This window comes from Exophiala aquamarina (assembly GCF_000709125.1).
Source record: "Exophiala aquamarina CBS 119918 chromosome Unknown aczIA-supercont1.2, whole genome shotgun sequence".
Lineage (NCBI taxonomy): Eukaryota > Fungi > Ascomycota > Eurotiomycetes > Chaetothyriales > Herpotrichiellaceae > Exophiala > Exophiala aquamarina.
In genome coordinates, this window is record NW_013550586.1 from 2,425,087 (window position 1) to 2,439,988 (window position 14,902).

At 51.9% G+C, this 14,902-nt stretch overlaps 6 protein-coding genes across 6 annotated transcripts; 3 read left to right on the plus strand and 3 right to left on the minus strand.

Annotated features, from left to right (window-relative positions):
- Nucleotides 1-415: 415 nt before the first annotated feature.
- Nucleotides 416-2,360, plus strand: A1O9_02695 (uncharacterized protein; the record flags this gene model as incomplete). The annotated part of the gene is made up of 3 exons (XM_013408266.1): nt 416-464; nt 516-1,870; nt 1,932-2,360. 3 exons carry the CDS (start codon nt 416-418, stop codon nt 2,358-2,360), a joined length of 1,833 nt encoding a protein of 610 aa, XP_013263720.1.
- A 2,401-nt stretch (nt 2,361-4,761) lies between these two features.
- A1O9_02696 (uncharacterized protein) lies at nt 4,762-5,766 on the plus strand (the record flags this gene model as incomplete). Its single annotated transcript, XM_013408267.1, has 1 exon — nt 4,762-5,766. One exon carries the CDS (start codon nt 4,762-4,764, stop codon nt 5,764-5,766), a length of 1,005 nt encoding a protein of 334 aa, XP_013263721.1.
- A 348-nt stretch (nt 5,767-6,114) lies between these two features.
- Nucleotides 6,115-7,884, minus strand: A1O9_02697 (uncharacterized protein; the record flags this gene model as incomplete). The annotated part of the gene is made up of 1 exon (XM_013408268.1): nt 6,115-7,884. The coding sequence occupies one exon, from the start codon at nt 7,882-7,884 to the stop codon at nt 6,115-6,117; it is 1,770 nt and encodes a 589-aa protein (XP_013263722.1).
- Nucleotides 7,885-8,832: 948 nt separating this feature from the next.
- On the plus strand, nt 8,833-9,366 carry A1O9_02698 (uncharacterized protein; the record flags this gene model as incomplete). The annotated part of the gene is made up of 1 exon (XM_013408269.1): nt 8,833-9,366. The coding sequence occupies one exon, from the start codon at nt 8,833-8,835 to the stop codon at nt 9,364-9,366; it is 534 nt and encodes a 177-aa protein (XP_013263723.1).
- Nucleotides 9,367-9,488: 122 nt separating this feature from the next.
- A1O9_02699 (uncharacterized protein) lies at nt 9,489-10,188 on the minus strand (the record flags this gene model as incomplete). The annotated part of the gene is made up of 2 exons (XM_013408270.1): nt 9,489-9,958; nt 10,044-10,188. 2 exons carry the CDS (start codon nt 10,186-10,188, stop codon nt 9,489-9,491), a joined length of 615 nt encoding a protein of 204 aa, XP_013263724.1.
- A 2,507-nt stretch (nt 10,189-12,695) lies between these two features.
- Nucleotides 12,696-14,420, minus strand: A1O9_02700 (uncharacterized protein; the record flags this gene model as incomplete). Its single annotated transcript, XM_013408271.1, has 2 exons — nt 12,696-12,819; nt 12,913-14,420. The coding sequence occupies 2 exons, from the start codon at nt 14,418-14,420 to the stop codon at nt 12,696-12,698; spliced, it is 1,632 nt and encodes a 543-aa protein (XP_013263725.1).
- Nucleotides 14,421-14,902: the final 482 nt, after the last annotated feature.

A 14,902-nucleotide genomic window follows, 5' to 3' on the forward strand; every position in this document is an offset into this window, starting at 1 on the left:
TGAAAGCATCTGCGTTTTCACAAAGATGGGAGGCCGCGATGGCAATTGCAGGCGGGTCATTTTGAGCACTGAGCACTGAGCAGTCCTCGTCTATTTTACTATCAGCCTGGTCAGGCATTGCAGCTGTGTAACACGAACGCGAGGGTTACGACGACTCCTTCTTCCAGCCACCTTGGCCCCTGCACTGGGGCTCGGTAAACGCTCACGAGTTTGAGCAATATCGCGTGATGGAATCCACGCAGTAAATACTCTGGCGCCAGAACCCACCCCTTGAATTATGCCAGTCCATGCGAGGGCCCCTGAGGCTCAGTCTGCCTCAGACGGTTGTGGCAAAGAGCTGATCGATTTGTTAAAGAAATAGAGGTGAGGATCTTATAACTACCAGGTCGCGATCTCTGCCCGAATCGTTGCCGGCATGGCGCTCAAACCAGATATCGTAGTCGGTGTGGACTTTGGCATGACCGGTGCGTAATCCAGGTCGGGCCGTGAGTGCGATCAAATTGACCAGGTCGCAGGTACTGGGGTCGCATACTCAGTCGCACCAGAATGGGCACGTCCAGAAGTCATCCAGAGCTGGCCAGGAAATACAAGAGGCGCTGTTGCCGACAAAGTTGACTCAAAGATCTCATATGATCTTACATCAGGACAAGTATCTGCCTGGGGATTTTTCACAGATTTCACCATACGCCACCACAAATACACCGAACTTTTCAAACTTTATCTCGACCCAGAATTCAACGCGTCCCAAAGAGATGCTCCTAGTCTTGAAGAAGCGCGGAAATGGTTCAGAGATTTCCTTAGTTGCTTGTACAAGGAAGTGATGAAGCACCTACGCGAAACAATTCCGAGGCTCCAATCACGAAAGATCGAGTTTTGCTTCAGTGTCCCCACGACGTGGAAAGATCCCGCCATGGTCGCAGAGCATGAGTTGCTCATCAAACAGGCCGGGTTTGGGAGTGAACTAAACCACATTGCCCGAATTACCCTGACTGAGGCAGAAGCAGCGGCTGTATACGCCTCGAAGCACCAATACCAAAAAGGAGACGTTTTTCTTATCTGTGACGCCGGAGGTGGAACAACCGATGTCAATGTCCTAAAAGTCGCAGCTCAAGACGACGGACAAACGGAACTCGAGCCCCTTTCCTGGGTAGAGGGACAGCCTATCGGTTCAACTTTGATTGACTTCAAGGTTGAAATTCTCATGAGAGAACGTCTAAAACGCATCCGTCATAAGCTTCCCGACGATCCAGATAATATCGCTCGTAACACCATGCGAGAGAGCTCACGTTTTGAAACTTTCAAACGCAACTACGGGAGTGAATCTTTCAGTCAACTCTATTTGACACTTCCAATCTCTCGCCTTCCTCCCGGCTTTAATGATGCTGATGCTCATATAGAAGATTCGATGATGGTAGTCTCAAAAGAGGACTTGAGAGAGATTTTTGATCAACAAGTCTCAAGGATTGTGCGCCTCCTCGAGGAACAACTGGCGACACTGCAGCAGAGCCATCCAACGGAGTCGATAAATTATTTGGTTCTATCGGGCGGGCTCGGGAGCTCACCATACCTCTACCAAAGACTGAAGCTACAATTCGAAAATGGCGCCTGTGGATCCATCAACACGCAGAACTTGGCGATTTTGAAAGCCGACAAGCCTCAGCTTGCTGTCGTTCGAGGACTTGTGATGGATAGAGTGCAAGAAATTACCTCGGACCGAAACATATATGTGGAAAGGTGCTGTCGCAATTCCTACGGCGTGATTGCGCGTCATCCATATAATCCCATATTCCATCACGGAGAGCCGGTTTCCGAAGATCCACGAGATAAACAAAGATGGGCCGAGCAGCAGATAGATTGGTTTATCAAACAAGTGAGTGCAATTACCCATTTTCTTCTCGAGTTTAATCATTCCGATACTGATGCTGATATAGGGAGATAAAGTATCTGTCAAACAAGGCATCAAGCAGCACTATCGACTCAAATTGGACCCAGGCCGAGAACAATTGCCTTGGAAGACCCAAATCGTCATGTCCCCCCTTCCTGTCCAGAGACTGCCCACAAGCATGCGGAAAGACGGTGCCAGAACGGTCTGTGCCATTGAATCAGTTCTAGATCCTTGGGATCTAAAGCTCAAGAACCGTCACTGGTACAACACTAAGCCGAAATATTACAGAGCCGAGTTTGACGTTCAGATGCTCATTGGGTCCGCAGACCTGAAGTTTCAGGTGATGGGGAAGAACGGGACCTTGAGCAAGAAGCACGATGATATCAGTGTCCGCTGGACAAACTCCACGAAGCAGCAAGAGCCCACTTGGGAAAGAGAAAGACCGGGGGATGATTTTGGACTCTATCGATTCTAGTGCCAAAGAGGTGGGGACAATATTCCCCAAGCTTTGTTTAGCGGCTGGTTTATCCAAAGTGCCTTTTGCTGTACATTTTACTCTTTACAGCTCTACTGTTCCTCACGTAGCCAAAGGACGCTTGGGAAAGTCAGGTCACATTCACTGCCGAAACCGGAAGCAATGGTATCGGCTGACCTCTTTTCCAAAGACTCGTGTCTCTGCCAGCGGGTGCGATTTGTGCTCGTAAGTGTGTCCAAAAGAGACGTGAGGTTGGTTTAGGGTCTGGAGTCGCCACCAACGCCCAGGACGAGAAATACTCACACAGACTTATCTTTTTACTTCTGTCACCCAGGGCAAATACGAGGGCTCACCAACCTCTGGAATCTTGATAGTGGCGACTCGGGTCTATCCGAAATACTCGGTAGATTGAAGTTGAGCGCCCTGCATGTCTAATCTCACGAAGGTCTACGGAGGACTTCTCAGGAAAGCTGTGATAAAGGTTGGGCACGACTTGACCTAGATCCTGAACTAGCTAATCTGTCTCAGCCGACGAAAGTTCCACTTTACCACAATGCTATTTCCGGCAAAGGCTTGAAAGGTCAAGATAAAGAGGGCACACATTTGCGAGTCCAAAGAAGTGGTGTATTTCAAATCTCAAAGGGGGAGGGTTTTCAGCCTCACCGATCGCCAGGGCCGCTTCTTGAGCCGAGGGCATGGCATGTGAGACAGGGTGGGACTGGCTGTCGAATTGCAATCGGGCTTGAGAGGCTTCAAAGTTTCCTTCGACCGGTCTGGAAACCTGGGGCAACCATTACGAAGTAAATGCGAAGTACCAGTTCTGGTGGAGGCAGCAGGGGCTTCGACGCCTCTCTGATAGGTCACATGGTCAGCCGCAGCATCAACACTGGATGGTGATCACCATGATCAGGGGGCCTCACCCTTCCGCAACTTAAGTACGATGGTTGTCTTTCCTTTTCGACAATAGTGACACCTCTGAGAGAAAACCGCTCATTGAGCATTGACTCATTCCAAAGGATTGCTTTTAGCAGGCGATCTGAATTGCCCCCTCCCTGTTACAATAGACAAGCCCAGCAGCATTGCCCGTGCCAACTCCTGATACTGCTACTGATCACTCTATCAAGACGCACCTACTCTTCTTCACCCACACCGAAACATAGGCAATCCACCCTCGTCGCCATGGAGAGAGTAACCACCCCTTCCAACCCGCCTGCTGCCACTCGATATCTCGGTAGCAACGCCAAACCTCTTAGGTTCTGGTGGCCACTAGGACTCGGCATCGTTTGGCTTGTCTTCTACATCATCGGCGGAGGCCTGTATGGCGGCTTCACCACATGCTGGGCCAAGCCTCAGACGACGTGGTCCCAGTGTGTCCCACTCAGACAAGGGGGTTACGCGATGATCAGCCTCGCGAGCATCATTTTCATCGCATGGGTCGTCGTCTTGGTTCTCTATATCGTCAGACGGAAACACAATGTCCATGGCGGTGGGGCCCCGATGGTGACGGCGATGGGAGGGTCGAATTTCCAGGCTCAGTCGGTCGCAGAACGCATCAAAGGGCCGGCACACAACAATGTAGGGGAGTTTTGTGGAAGCTGTGGTACAAGAGTCACTTCGGAGTTTTGCACCGGGTGCGGAGCACAATCGAAGAGAGGAAATTGAGACTTTATTAGTGGGGTGAATGTTGTCACTCTTGAAGCTCCTGCGCGCACAGGAAAAGCCTTGGAAGGCCATGGAAGGCTTTCTTACTAGGAACTGTTGTTCTTGCTTCACACTTGTTGCAGTTGCTATTGTTTTGGCTGCCCTGCTTCCTCCTTGTGATTGCCCGCTGATTTGACTGGCTCTGAAACTGAGTGTTATAGGATGTGACCAAAATATACTTAGTACTTCTTAATACTCTGTTCATGTGTGCATCACGATTTCCCGCAAAGTGTTGATATGTAGACTGCTAGTCGCATGTCGGATAAGCTGTCCGAGGAATAGGGGAGAAAAGCAGCAACCTGTGGTGTCCATTTTCGGAAGTGGGCACTTGTTTTCTCCGACGAGGCTGAGTTGGGGTAATTCCAACGTAATAACTTCCCGAGAGTTTTGACTAATTGCCTCGCCCAATCTTTTTTCCTACCAGCAACCAGACCGCGCAATATCATGCAAAAGAGACTGCTGAGTTCTTAGGCATGCTACACTGTAATCCATACTAGATTCAAGCAACAGCACCTCTCTACCTCGTCACTGTCAACGCCGCCAGCAACACCATCACCGCCCGTCCTGAATCCTCACCGCGCTCCTCTTGCACGCCTCGCCTGCCCGCTCCTTCTTCCTTGCATTCAGGAACTGAAGCTCCCTTGCCAAAGGGCCACATATTGATGTCCTGTCCCCACCCATTTCCTTATCCACAACAACGATGAATGCAATCCGCGCAACCCAAGCGCTCAACAAGCGCGAACTCGAAAACGCCACGCCCACCAGCGCCTCATGGCACGTCGACTATCGGGACACAGCATACATCTACGTGGGCGGGCTGCACCTCGATTTGACCGAAGGCGACGTGGCGATAATCTTCTCACAGTTCGGCAACCCGACACATCTGAATCTAATCCGCGACAAGGAGACGGGCAAGAGCAAGGGGTTCGCGTTCGTGAAGTACGAGGACCAGCGGAGCTGCGACCTCGCGGTGGATAATTTGGGGGGCGCGGAGGTGCTGGGGAGGGTCCTCAGGGTGGATCATACCAGGTATAAGAAGCGGGATGATGAGGACGAGGAGACATGGAGGTTGGAACGGCTAGAGAAGGAGCAGGAGCGGGTGGAGGGTGGCCCGGAGAAGGGGAGTGATAGTGGTGGTGGGAGCAGTGAGGAGGGACGAGGAAGCGGAGATGGAGAGAGGGGAACGAAACGGCGGAGGATAAGACGGGAACAGGAACGGGTCCCGTTGAAGGAGGAACTGCAACTGCAGGAGATGCTCGCCATTACGCAGGAGGGCGAGGAGGAAGATCCCATGCGGGAGTACCTGATCAAGGAGAAGAGAGAAGAGGTTGAACGAGCGAAAGAGCGGGAGCGGAGGAAGACCGAGAAGCATCGAGAGTATAAGCACAAGCATGAGCATCATCACCGGCGGCGCGGGAAGGATGGGGGCGACGATAGCGAGGAAGGCGCTGGCGTCGGAGGGGAACGAAGCCGTACGCATCGACATCGAGACAGGAATAGGAATAGGCACAATGGCGATAACCGAAAGGAAGACGGGGATGGCCAAACTGCTGAAGAGCACGGTAGGTGGAGGAAGGACAGAGATGACCATCCTGACAGGAGAAAGGATACACGAGATCAAAGAGCCAGATACTACGACGATGACAGTAGGGAGCGCACGTCGTCAAGGCCACATCGCTCACGCCGCGACGGTGATTTTGATTGATTGACCGAGCTAGTTTTCGTACTCGGTAAGCCAGCTTTAATATATACCAGAGTAACCACTGGGGAATGATGACCCTGCCCCGAAATGACTCCGAGAGAGAGATACATATATATCCTTTCCACTGACACCACGTCAAATGCATCAGACGGCAGCACCATCGCTCTTGGTAAAGATCCCCTATTCAGTGAACAGGAGCGAAGTAGCTATTCGATTTTGGGGGGGCCCGCGGAGAGACCTCACTTCGCGGGGTCCGCTTCCTTCAGCAACTGAATGCCTGTGTCGCGGAGTTTGAATTTCTCTGCACACCTTGTCAGGATTCTAACTCTCGAACTTTCTGTCAGGGGTAAATCACTCACGAATCTTTCCACTAGCAGTCTTGGGATAGTCAGTCACGAAGAAGACATATTTCGGGACCAGATGATGGCTCATGCGGTCGCGGACCCAGCCCCGCACATCGTCAACGGAGATTTCCTTCTCGCCAGGATGTAAATGGTGCTTGCGAATGACAAATGCCGCCACGACCTCGCCGTATTTCTCGTCTGGCAGGCCCACGACACTCACCTCTGCGATCTGGTCGTGGGCAAATAAGCAATTCTCGACCTCCAGAGGGTGAATATTCTCTCCGCCGCGGATGATCAGATCTTTGATGCGGCCCGTGATGCTGACGTAGCCTTCAGCATCGATGGAGGCTTCGTCGCCCGTGTGCATCCAGACCTTGCCATCGGCGTCGGTCTTCATCACCTCCGCTGTTTTCTCCGGTTGGCCCCAGTATTCCTGCATGACAAGGTAGCCGCAGACTGCGAGTTCGCCGCGTTCGCCTATTTCGAGAACCTTGTCGTGGTCGAATGGATCGACGACTTTGGCTTCGACGTGGGGGAGAAGTCGGCCGACGGTGTTGATGCGTTTCTCGATCGGGTCGTCGGTTGTGGTCATGGCTGACACGGGTGATGTTTCGGTCATACCGTAGCAGATGGTCAGTTCGGTCAGATTCAAGGTTTTGTGTAGCTTGCGCATCAGTTCCGCAGGGATGGAAGAGCCTGCTGCAATACCTGTGCGCAGATATTGAAATCCTTCGTACACGATCTGCTCGTCGTTGATGAGCTCAAGTTCGGAAAGAAACATGGTCGGCACGCCGTACAATGCTGTACCTTTTTCCTCCTGGACGGCTTTCAAGGATGCCATCGGGTTGAAGGCTTCTGTAGGAAAGACGATTGCCGAACCGTGCGTTGCAGTCGCCATATACCCCAGAATGCAACCGAAACAATGGAATAGAGGTGGAGGGCAGACTACCACGTCCTCGGGGGTCAAGAGCATGCGATCCCCTATTTGATTTCCATTATTGAGAATTGAACGATGAGACAGGCATGCGGCTTTGGGCATAGAAGTTGTACCCGATGTGAATTGAATGTTGACTAGATCTGTATTTGACAAGGGCGCAGAGGGTGTCGGCAGCGTAGTATCCGTGTCTTGACTAATTGACGACCATGGAGTGGTTGCTCGTAATTGAGACGTGTCCACCCGACCTGTAGAGTTGTCCAACAACACTATGTTCTTCAAAGAAGGTATTGCCTCAGCGGATAAGGAGGAGGTTGTGAGATCTGGAACTAGCCCCTGGAGAAGGGAGACATTGGAGCGTGGAGGTTTGAAAGGGAGGTTTGTTTCGGTCCCAATGACCAAGTGGGTGGACGACAGGTGGTTGAGCGCTGAAATGATCTGGGTTGCGGTGAAAGCTGGATTGAGAGGGACCAGGATTGCGCCCAGCTTGAACAAGGCATATGTAATGGTCGCAAACTCGAGATTGTTCCCTAGCGAGACACATACGCGATCCCCCTTCTTGATCCCCAGGCTTTGTAGTCCCCGAGCCACGACATTACTGTCAAGGTCGAGCTGGTGGTAGGTCAAACGTTTTTGTTGATGTCTGGATATGACGGCATTGCGATCGCCATGGGCAGAGACAATGCGAGCAAAGTTCTGGCCGACAGTTTCTTCAAGGAGGGCAGGTTCGAGGGGTCCTTTGATCCGGGCACTTGTCAGAAGACCTCGTCTTATGTGCGTTGCCGACCATGTAGCGAGGGAAGGCCGTTGAGACCATGATCGAAGGTATCGGTATCCCCGCATTGCTTTAGCATGGCAGCATGGCAGAGGACACTTCATCAAAGGAGTGCCGGGGCCGGTAGTATTCAGTGAGGGTGGTTGTAAATGCTGTCATCGATCCATATTGCACCTGGCGCAGAGAGAAATGGCCTCGAACGAGAGTATGGGCCAACAACAACTGCGTGGCTACTTGTGGGAGCTTTGAGATCGACCTGAGTGCTCAGGTAGCTGATGGGCACGGGAGGCGGACCGGGTCCACGTTTGAAGCGCAGGTCCTCCGTAGTCGGTACGGAGTACCTAGAGTCCGGGGAGCCCGGGAAGCCCTAGAGAGCTTCTGGAGACGCCCAGAAGGCCCGAGGCGCCCCTCAGCGGGGGAATCCAGCTGTGAGGCTCTTGGGGGGCGGGGGTAAGTTAGCTAATTACATTTGCACCGAGGTTGATCCCTTCGCCTCTAGAGACGCACCCCTGAGCGGAATGTCCCCGCTAGCCTCTGATGATACCTACGCGTTTACGAGCCCCACGGTCTTTAGGTGTGTATATCGTGCCAGAAAATTCACAGATTCGCCTCACAATGGTTGGAGTGCCAGATAGCTTTCAATGTATCTCGGCGCGGTGCACTAACTTGCCTAATCCTTTGGGCAGGGCAGTAGTCTTAGGCTACGTGCGAGGCTGGTGTATTCTGTCGAAACAGCGAACAGTGAAATCCTTTCCCCCACACTCGAAGGCCCTAGTCACTCTTCTCGAAACCTAAAATGCGGGGGAATGGGGCCATGGCACTGTCAGCTACTTGTAGAGCGTATGAGGGGTGAAGAGGGACATCCTTTCTCTCGCTGGTCATTCATGGATTCTTGGCCGCTTGTCGATCTCAAGGAGCCTCAAAATTCTTCCTCGAGGGACACTCGGACGTGGCAACTACGATATAATATAGCAAAACTCGCCCGGGCCTGTCCTCTGCAGCCCATCGGCTTCAAAATGCTGCTACAGCGGACCACAGCAGCCGCGCCCAGAAGGTCGAAGCCGGGAAAATCTGAGGCTGACCATCAACCAAAACAAGTTGCTGAGGGAGAGCGACCACTCACATGCATGTTCTATTTCTTTGCCTCTCAGATGAAGCGGAATATCCAACCTGCAGACCCTGATCTAGTCAGAAGGGGCAAAATGCCAGACCGGCCAACCCACCAGCTTGACTCCATGCTTACTCGCATAGGTATGCATGCTGCCCATTCGCCCCTGGTCGCCAAGTTTGAGACTTTTCCTGTCGAGATACCGGATCTTCAAAGGGAGTCTTCCAATGGCCCAAGACCCTCGCGGGAAGAGGTCCATGACACCGTTATGATGATGAAATTCCGTGACAAGAGAGCTCGTGAAGAGTGGATTGTTACCAAGGAATGGCAGGAATTCATGACCAACACCAACGGTCAAGATGTCTTTCGGCGCATGCCCCATGTCAGGTGTGCGAGTAGTGTGAAGGGTCTGATGGACCCAATGGATAGCTTGACATCTTGAGTACTGTGTGCCAGCCAAAGACGTGGCTTCCAAATGTTACAATGATGGTGTTCTGAGCAGTTACTGGCGTCGTCTGTTGCAGAGTGGCAGTCATTTCGTGGCGTCAAGCTGAAAGAGGTGCCTCAGAAATCTTGTATTCCAGTTTCACCTTCCAAGTCCTTCTTCTGATGTTTCTGCGCTGTATCATCCCCTTGTACAAATTCAGGCTCTTCCTCATCGAAGTATCTGTCTTGGGCGTCTTGTTCTTCGAGCAGCCGATCGTCGTATTCAGTATTCTTGTCCACAGCCTCGTAGTCAAAATCATCATCACCACCTCGGAGAAACCTCGTTTCCATCTCCCACCGCCATCGGGCAAGCCCTTCTTCCTTGGTTGTGGGAACCTCGTCTTTATCTTCCGCTAGGATTTCTCCATTTGGGCCTCTTTTGTAGGTAAAGATGCTGTTCGGATCAGGGTGTCTTAATGCATCCAACTTAGCCTCGCTGCGGTACAGGTCTGCTTCAAGGATGCCTGAATAGCCTTTCTTTCTACCTTCTGCTTCTCTTTCGGCGGCGCTTTGAAAGCGGCGGACGAGACGGTCATAGAGTAGCGGATCTGTAGATGACAGCTGGTCAGCTCAATTGGACTTACTCTGTGGAAGCTACGGTTACTAGGTGCAGTAGTTTGAGACAAGTCCCACCTGCCAACTCAAGCTGAGGGCCAAAGTATTCAGGATGTAGATCAAGGTATCGTTTTCGTCGATTCTTGATTTGAATTCGGTCAATAGCTGCTGACGAGCCCGCCGTTTCCATTGGGACGCCAGTGCCTTGAGGGAATCCTGGCATCTCGGAGGGTATGCCTAGAAGTTCAGGCAATTGAGAAAGCAAAGCAGGAGCGAATGAGTAATTTGAAAATCGTACAGGGGCGCCATCGGCTCCAACTTTAATGTACTGTGAGATACATGTATTTCCAGGTCCCACCCAGGAATCGCAGGGACCAATTTAATACGGCACTGCAGACCAACAAAGTCCAACTCCTTATCGATAAGGGATGCTTCGTTCTTGCCTGCTGCCAGCTGCATCGACGTGCACTGCACTTGGCTTGGCTTGGCTTGGCTCCGCTCCCCTTCTATGCACCTCCAAGCCCGATAGTATTCTATGATCCAGTCTGTCTCTAGACATTTCTCTGACACCGGAGCTCAATTTGGAGTTCTACTGCCCAATACCTTTCCTTGCTAGTCTTAGCTATGAAAGTGCGATTGACCTCCTAGGATAATCGAATGATGTTGCATTGTGGCGAGAACAGTCGTTTCAGCGAACGCCTCAAACTGAGAGGCATGCATGCTGCAGAGTTGTAACAGATTAACCCCTTCTTTCTTGTTTGGGTTGCAGATTTTGTGCATCCAGACCGCGGCCATGCTTCCCCCAGAACCTCACTCCTTTGGGGCTGAGATTGTGGCGAGCAGTTGATGGTGGAGAACAACCTCGGGCCAGCCCCAAGCTACCTGCCAGCTATGGTGGAGGTTAATGCTACGCTTCCAGGATCATCTCACCCAAGCTGTCTCAGCCCGAGTCATGTAAGTCCTTACGCGCATTCCCATGCTGCTAAGACCGTGGCGGAAGCTCAAGATGGTTTCAGCGGCAAGTCTACGTTGAAAAAGACATGCCATGCCCAACAGGCTTGCTGAGTGTCATGGGACATCACCAACCACTCCTCGCTCAGATCCTCCGGACAGACGACAGGAATTGCAACCATTCTCTTGCCATTGCCATCGACAATGAAGCGCCAAGCCGAACCAGCCTCTGTCGAAGACGTATCGGACGAAACCAATGAAACGATCCCAGATACTCGAAGATCGGCGACCTCTTCGGAGAAAGTGCCCACTCCAAAGCGACAGAAAACGGTCGGCGTCCTTGATTGTAGCAAGACGAAGAGCGCTACAGCAGCGGTTATTTGTCGTTCTCGCGAACCCGTTTCTCTGACCGACGCGGTTCGTCAGCACGAGAGACCTTGGCCTATGACAATTCTCTCCGGACGGATTAACCAAGATGTGAATGCGAATAAGATTGATGGCTTCCGTTTCAGAAAATTGTTCTATGAAGGCGCGTCTCCTTTCAATTTGACTTCATTCTGTTCGTTTAATTCATATCTAAGAGAGTCATCGTTCCAGATCGTCCCATCAGTAACGAAACCACTACATTCATTGAACGCGATATCTTCATGACAGCAGAAGATGCCCAGGAAAGGAACCCTGACATTTGGATCGAGCAGCGGACCTTCAACGCGTCGGGAAAACAAATATTCAAGGCACGCCAGCTGTTCTTCCCCGACCGAGTAGTACATGGGAATGTCTACATCTTCCCTGGCTGTGGGGACCAAATCCTCGGTTTCGAGAAACTCCCCGACCTACATTTCACGGGCCGAGTGGTGAGTTTCCCCTTTTCTCTCCTTTCTGGGCTTCCTCCAGATCATATTACCTCATTAGAGCCAGCTATTGTCACATTCCTTTTAACAGCCTCCACCAGCTCCCACGAGAAGAATGGCCTCAATATATCTCCAAGACAGCAAAGTACTACGGATACGACAATCTCGTTCATATCCACCCCACCCAGGCACAATTCAACAGCGGTGACGGAACGACATACAGCTTTGACTCTGCGTATGACTGCCCCTGCTCTGGTATGGGGGTGTCGGCCAGAAGACTTCCCAAAATGTCCAGGTCTGGCCAAGACTTACTTGTTTTCGACTTCAAGTTGAAGAGTTTGGGTCCGCTCATTGAAGATACAGGCGCGAGGGCAGACTTGGACGTGAGGGTTCACGTCCCGCAAGAGTGGCTAGGGCAAAAGGGCCCTCCAGTTGAGTCAGCGACGGGCGCCAGAACTGCTTGAACCTCCAGGTTGGCTCACGGAGTACTGAGAGGTTGCATTTGACGGCGTAATGATTGATATGACTTTTGAGAACTTTGCTTGGCGGATGGTTGGTCAAAGGCGGAGGGATCGCCATGAAGCGATTGAGCTAGCGTCGAATCAAGTGTATGTTGTGACCCTTCCACCGAATCATCGATTCAGTAGCAACTTGTAAATGCAATAGCCATGATTGACAGACAATAGACGTTTTCCAAGTTCATTTCAACTGTGTGTCTGTGGGCATGAATGCTCGTTATACATGTCATATGCTGCTATCAAACAAAACATCACGCCCACGCCCACGCTTACGCTCAAGCTCATAATGTGCCATCAAGTGCCCATCATCAAGCCCCACGTTCTCGGTGCCGGGGGCGGAACACGATTCGGTCCGACTTCCAACTTCCTGCCAAGCGACTCGCCATTCATCACTCATGACTTATCATCATTCATCTCATTTCCGAGCAAGGGAAGAACCGCGGTCCTCCGTAGCCATGCGCCAGGATAGCCTGTACGTCGATGTTCGCCTTGGGACACTGGGCCCAAAGCTTGACGAAAATATATCGACCAGAACTAGACAGGGGGGGGGGGATACAATCAGTAAACTTGATTCCGGCCAAAAAGGGAAGAGAGAAAAAAGCCTCTCAGGAATAACTAGGTACTTACATAGGAGGATCGAAGTTGATGGCCGTGCTGGACTTGCTCCTGCTGATGAAGAATCGCGCGTGTGGTTTGATTGCGTCAGGGCCCGCAGAGGAAGGGCGTCCTTCTTCGCCTCTGCTGATTTTTGCAGCTGGGCCGCATTCTTCAGGGTCCGTGGCGTGAAGGCTTGTTGGGGGCTGCTCTGAGGCTGAATTTGTCGGATCATGCGCTCCTGTCGCCGCTGCAAAAGTCCGTCCTCCGCTGCGACTTGGTGTAGCATAGCGAGAGTCAAGGAATCGAAATTCGTCATCGTTATCCTCATGGTGATCAGCCGGGGGCCGACTGCGTCGGCCGAAGTACTCATCACTGTCTCTGATCTGCTGGGCACGCATTCGATCAATCACCCGATTCTGAAGCTCCATATCAACCTCCAATTGACGTCGTTGTCGTCGCTCTGTCTCGGCCGATGGTCGGTCGTGTAAAGGTGTTCCTGTGTCGTCTTCTGAATCACTTGAGGTGGCTGAGATATTGTCATTTCGTTCATTGCCTGGTCCTCCTAGATAGACTGGTCGGTAGCGATCGACATATGACCGCAGCGAATAATCGTCATCGTGCCAGGGTCGGGGTGATACGGGGAGTTCATTGTTGTCCTCATCGCCTGATACGTCTGCCACTGAAACATTGAATCCGGGGACAAGCGTGGTACCGAGATCTGGGAACTCCTCGTGGCTCGTGGGATCGGTGAGGTAGCTCGAGCGATCAACAGAACGCAGTGGCGACCCACTAGGGTTGAGATACTCTTGAGAAGGCCGGGTCCCTTCGTTCCTATGCCGTGAATAGCGGTATGCTCGGGGAGACCATCGTACGTCATAATGGGAGGTTTTGTCAACAAGTCCATCATCATCCATTGAGATGAAAATCAATCCTTCTTGAATTGGAGCATCAAATCCTGCGCGAGGAGCCTTGACAATGATCTTGGTCAAGGTAAATGGCATGCCACCGACGTGTTTGAGGAGCATGTTGCACTTATTGCTTTTGGTGCAGTAGACACTAGTGTCATCCACAAGAATATTCTGGGGATAGTTGTTGATGGCGACATGCGGATCAGAGTATTCACCACCGTCACAGCTGACGATCTGCATTCGTAGTTGACCCGGGACCACCTGGCCGTCGAAGCCATATTGAAATGTCTGGGGTTCTTCGTCGTATGTACCGTCGTCTAATTTCCTACGCTTAGATCTCAATCTCTCCCCACGATCACCGGTGGATATAGCAGGGGAAGCTGGGGAAAGTCGAGCGAGAGGGGAATGGTTATCTGTCATAGGGGTCCTTGCGTTCTGGCCGAGTCTTTCTCTTTGATATCTCTGCAGGCGCTCGCTTGGTCTGAAGGCCCTCCTCCGGGCGCGGGCAGGGCTTGAAGGGCCGGAAGTCTGTAGAAGAGAATCGGAGACAGAAGAAGAGTCATGGGCCTGGTTGTGGGTATCAAAATCTCTTCGTCTCCGCTGCTCACGGGCGGCATAATCTGCAGACATGTAGTCGACCTCTCGATCTAAGGCTTCTATGGCTCGATGCTGGTCAGGGAGATGGCGCTCTGAGTTGAGAAGACTGCGAAGGTTCTGCAGTCGCAGGGAAATATCAGTCCAGGGGTGACGACCCGAGTCATCAGCCTGGGTAGGTTAGCGAGTTGAATGGAGAGTCCAAAGAGAACTGGGTGCAGATACGGGTACAGCAGAGCGTACCATGTCTGAACAAAGGCTGGTGTGCTCGGATGACAGAGCAGATGAGGGTGGTTGCACCGAATGGAGGAAGCATGTAAAAATTCGAGTAGCTTCTGCTTTCTATATCAATGTGACAAACGAAGAGTGAAAGCTGAGATAGATGGTCGTGGTGGGTGATCGGGTGGTGTGTGGTCGGACGACAGTTCTTTAGTCGTAGGTTAGGCATGGCAGTTGGGTTTCCAAATCACGAGCCCAAGCAAAAAGGTTGCCCCACGAGTTGGAAAGCAGCAGTTCCT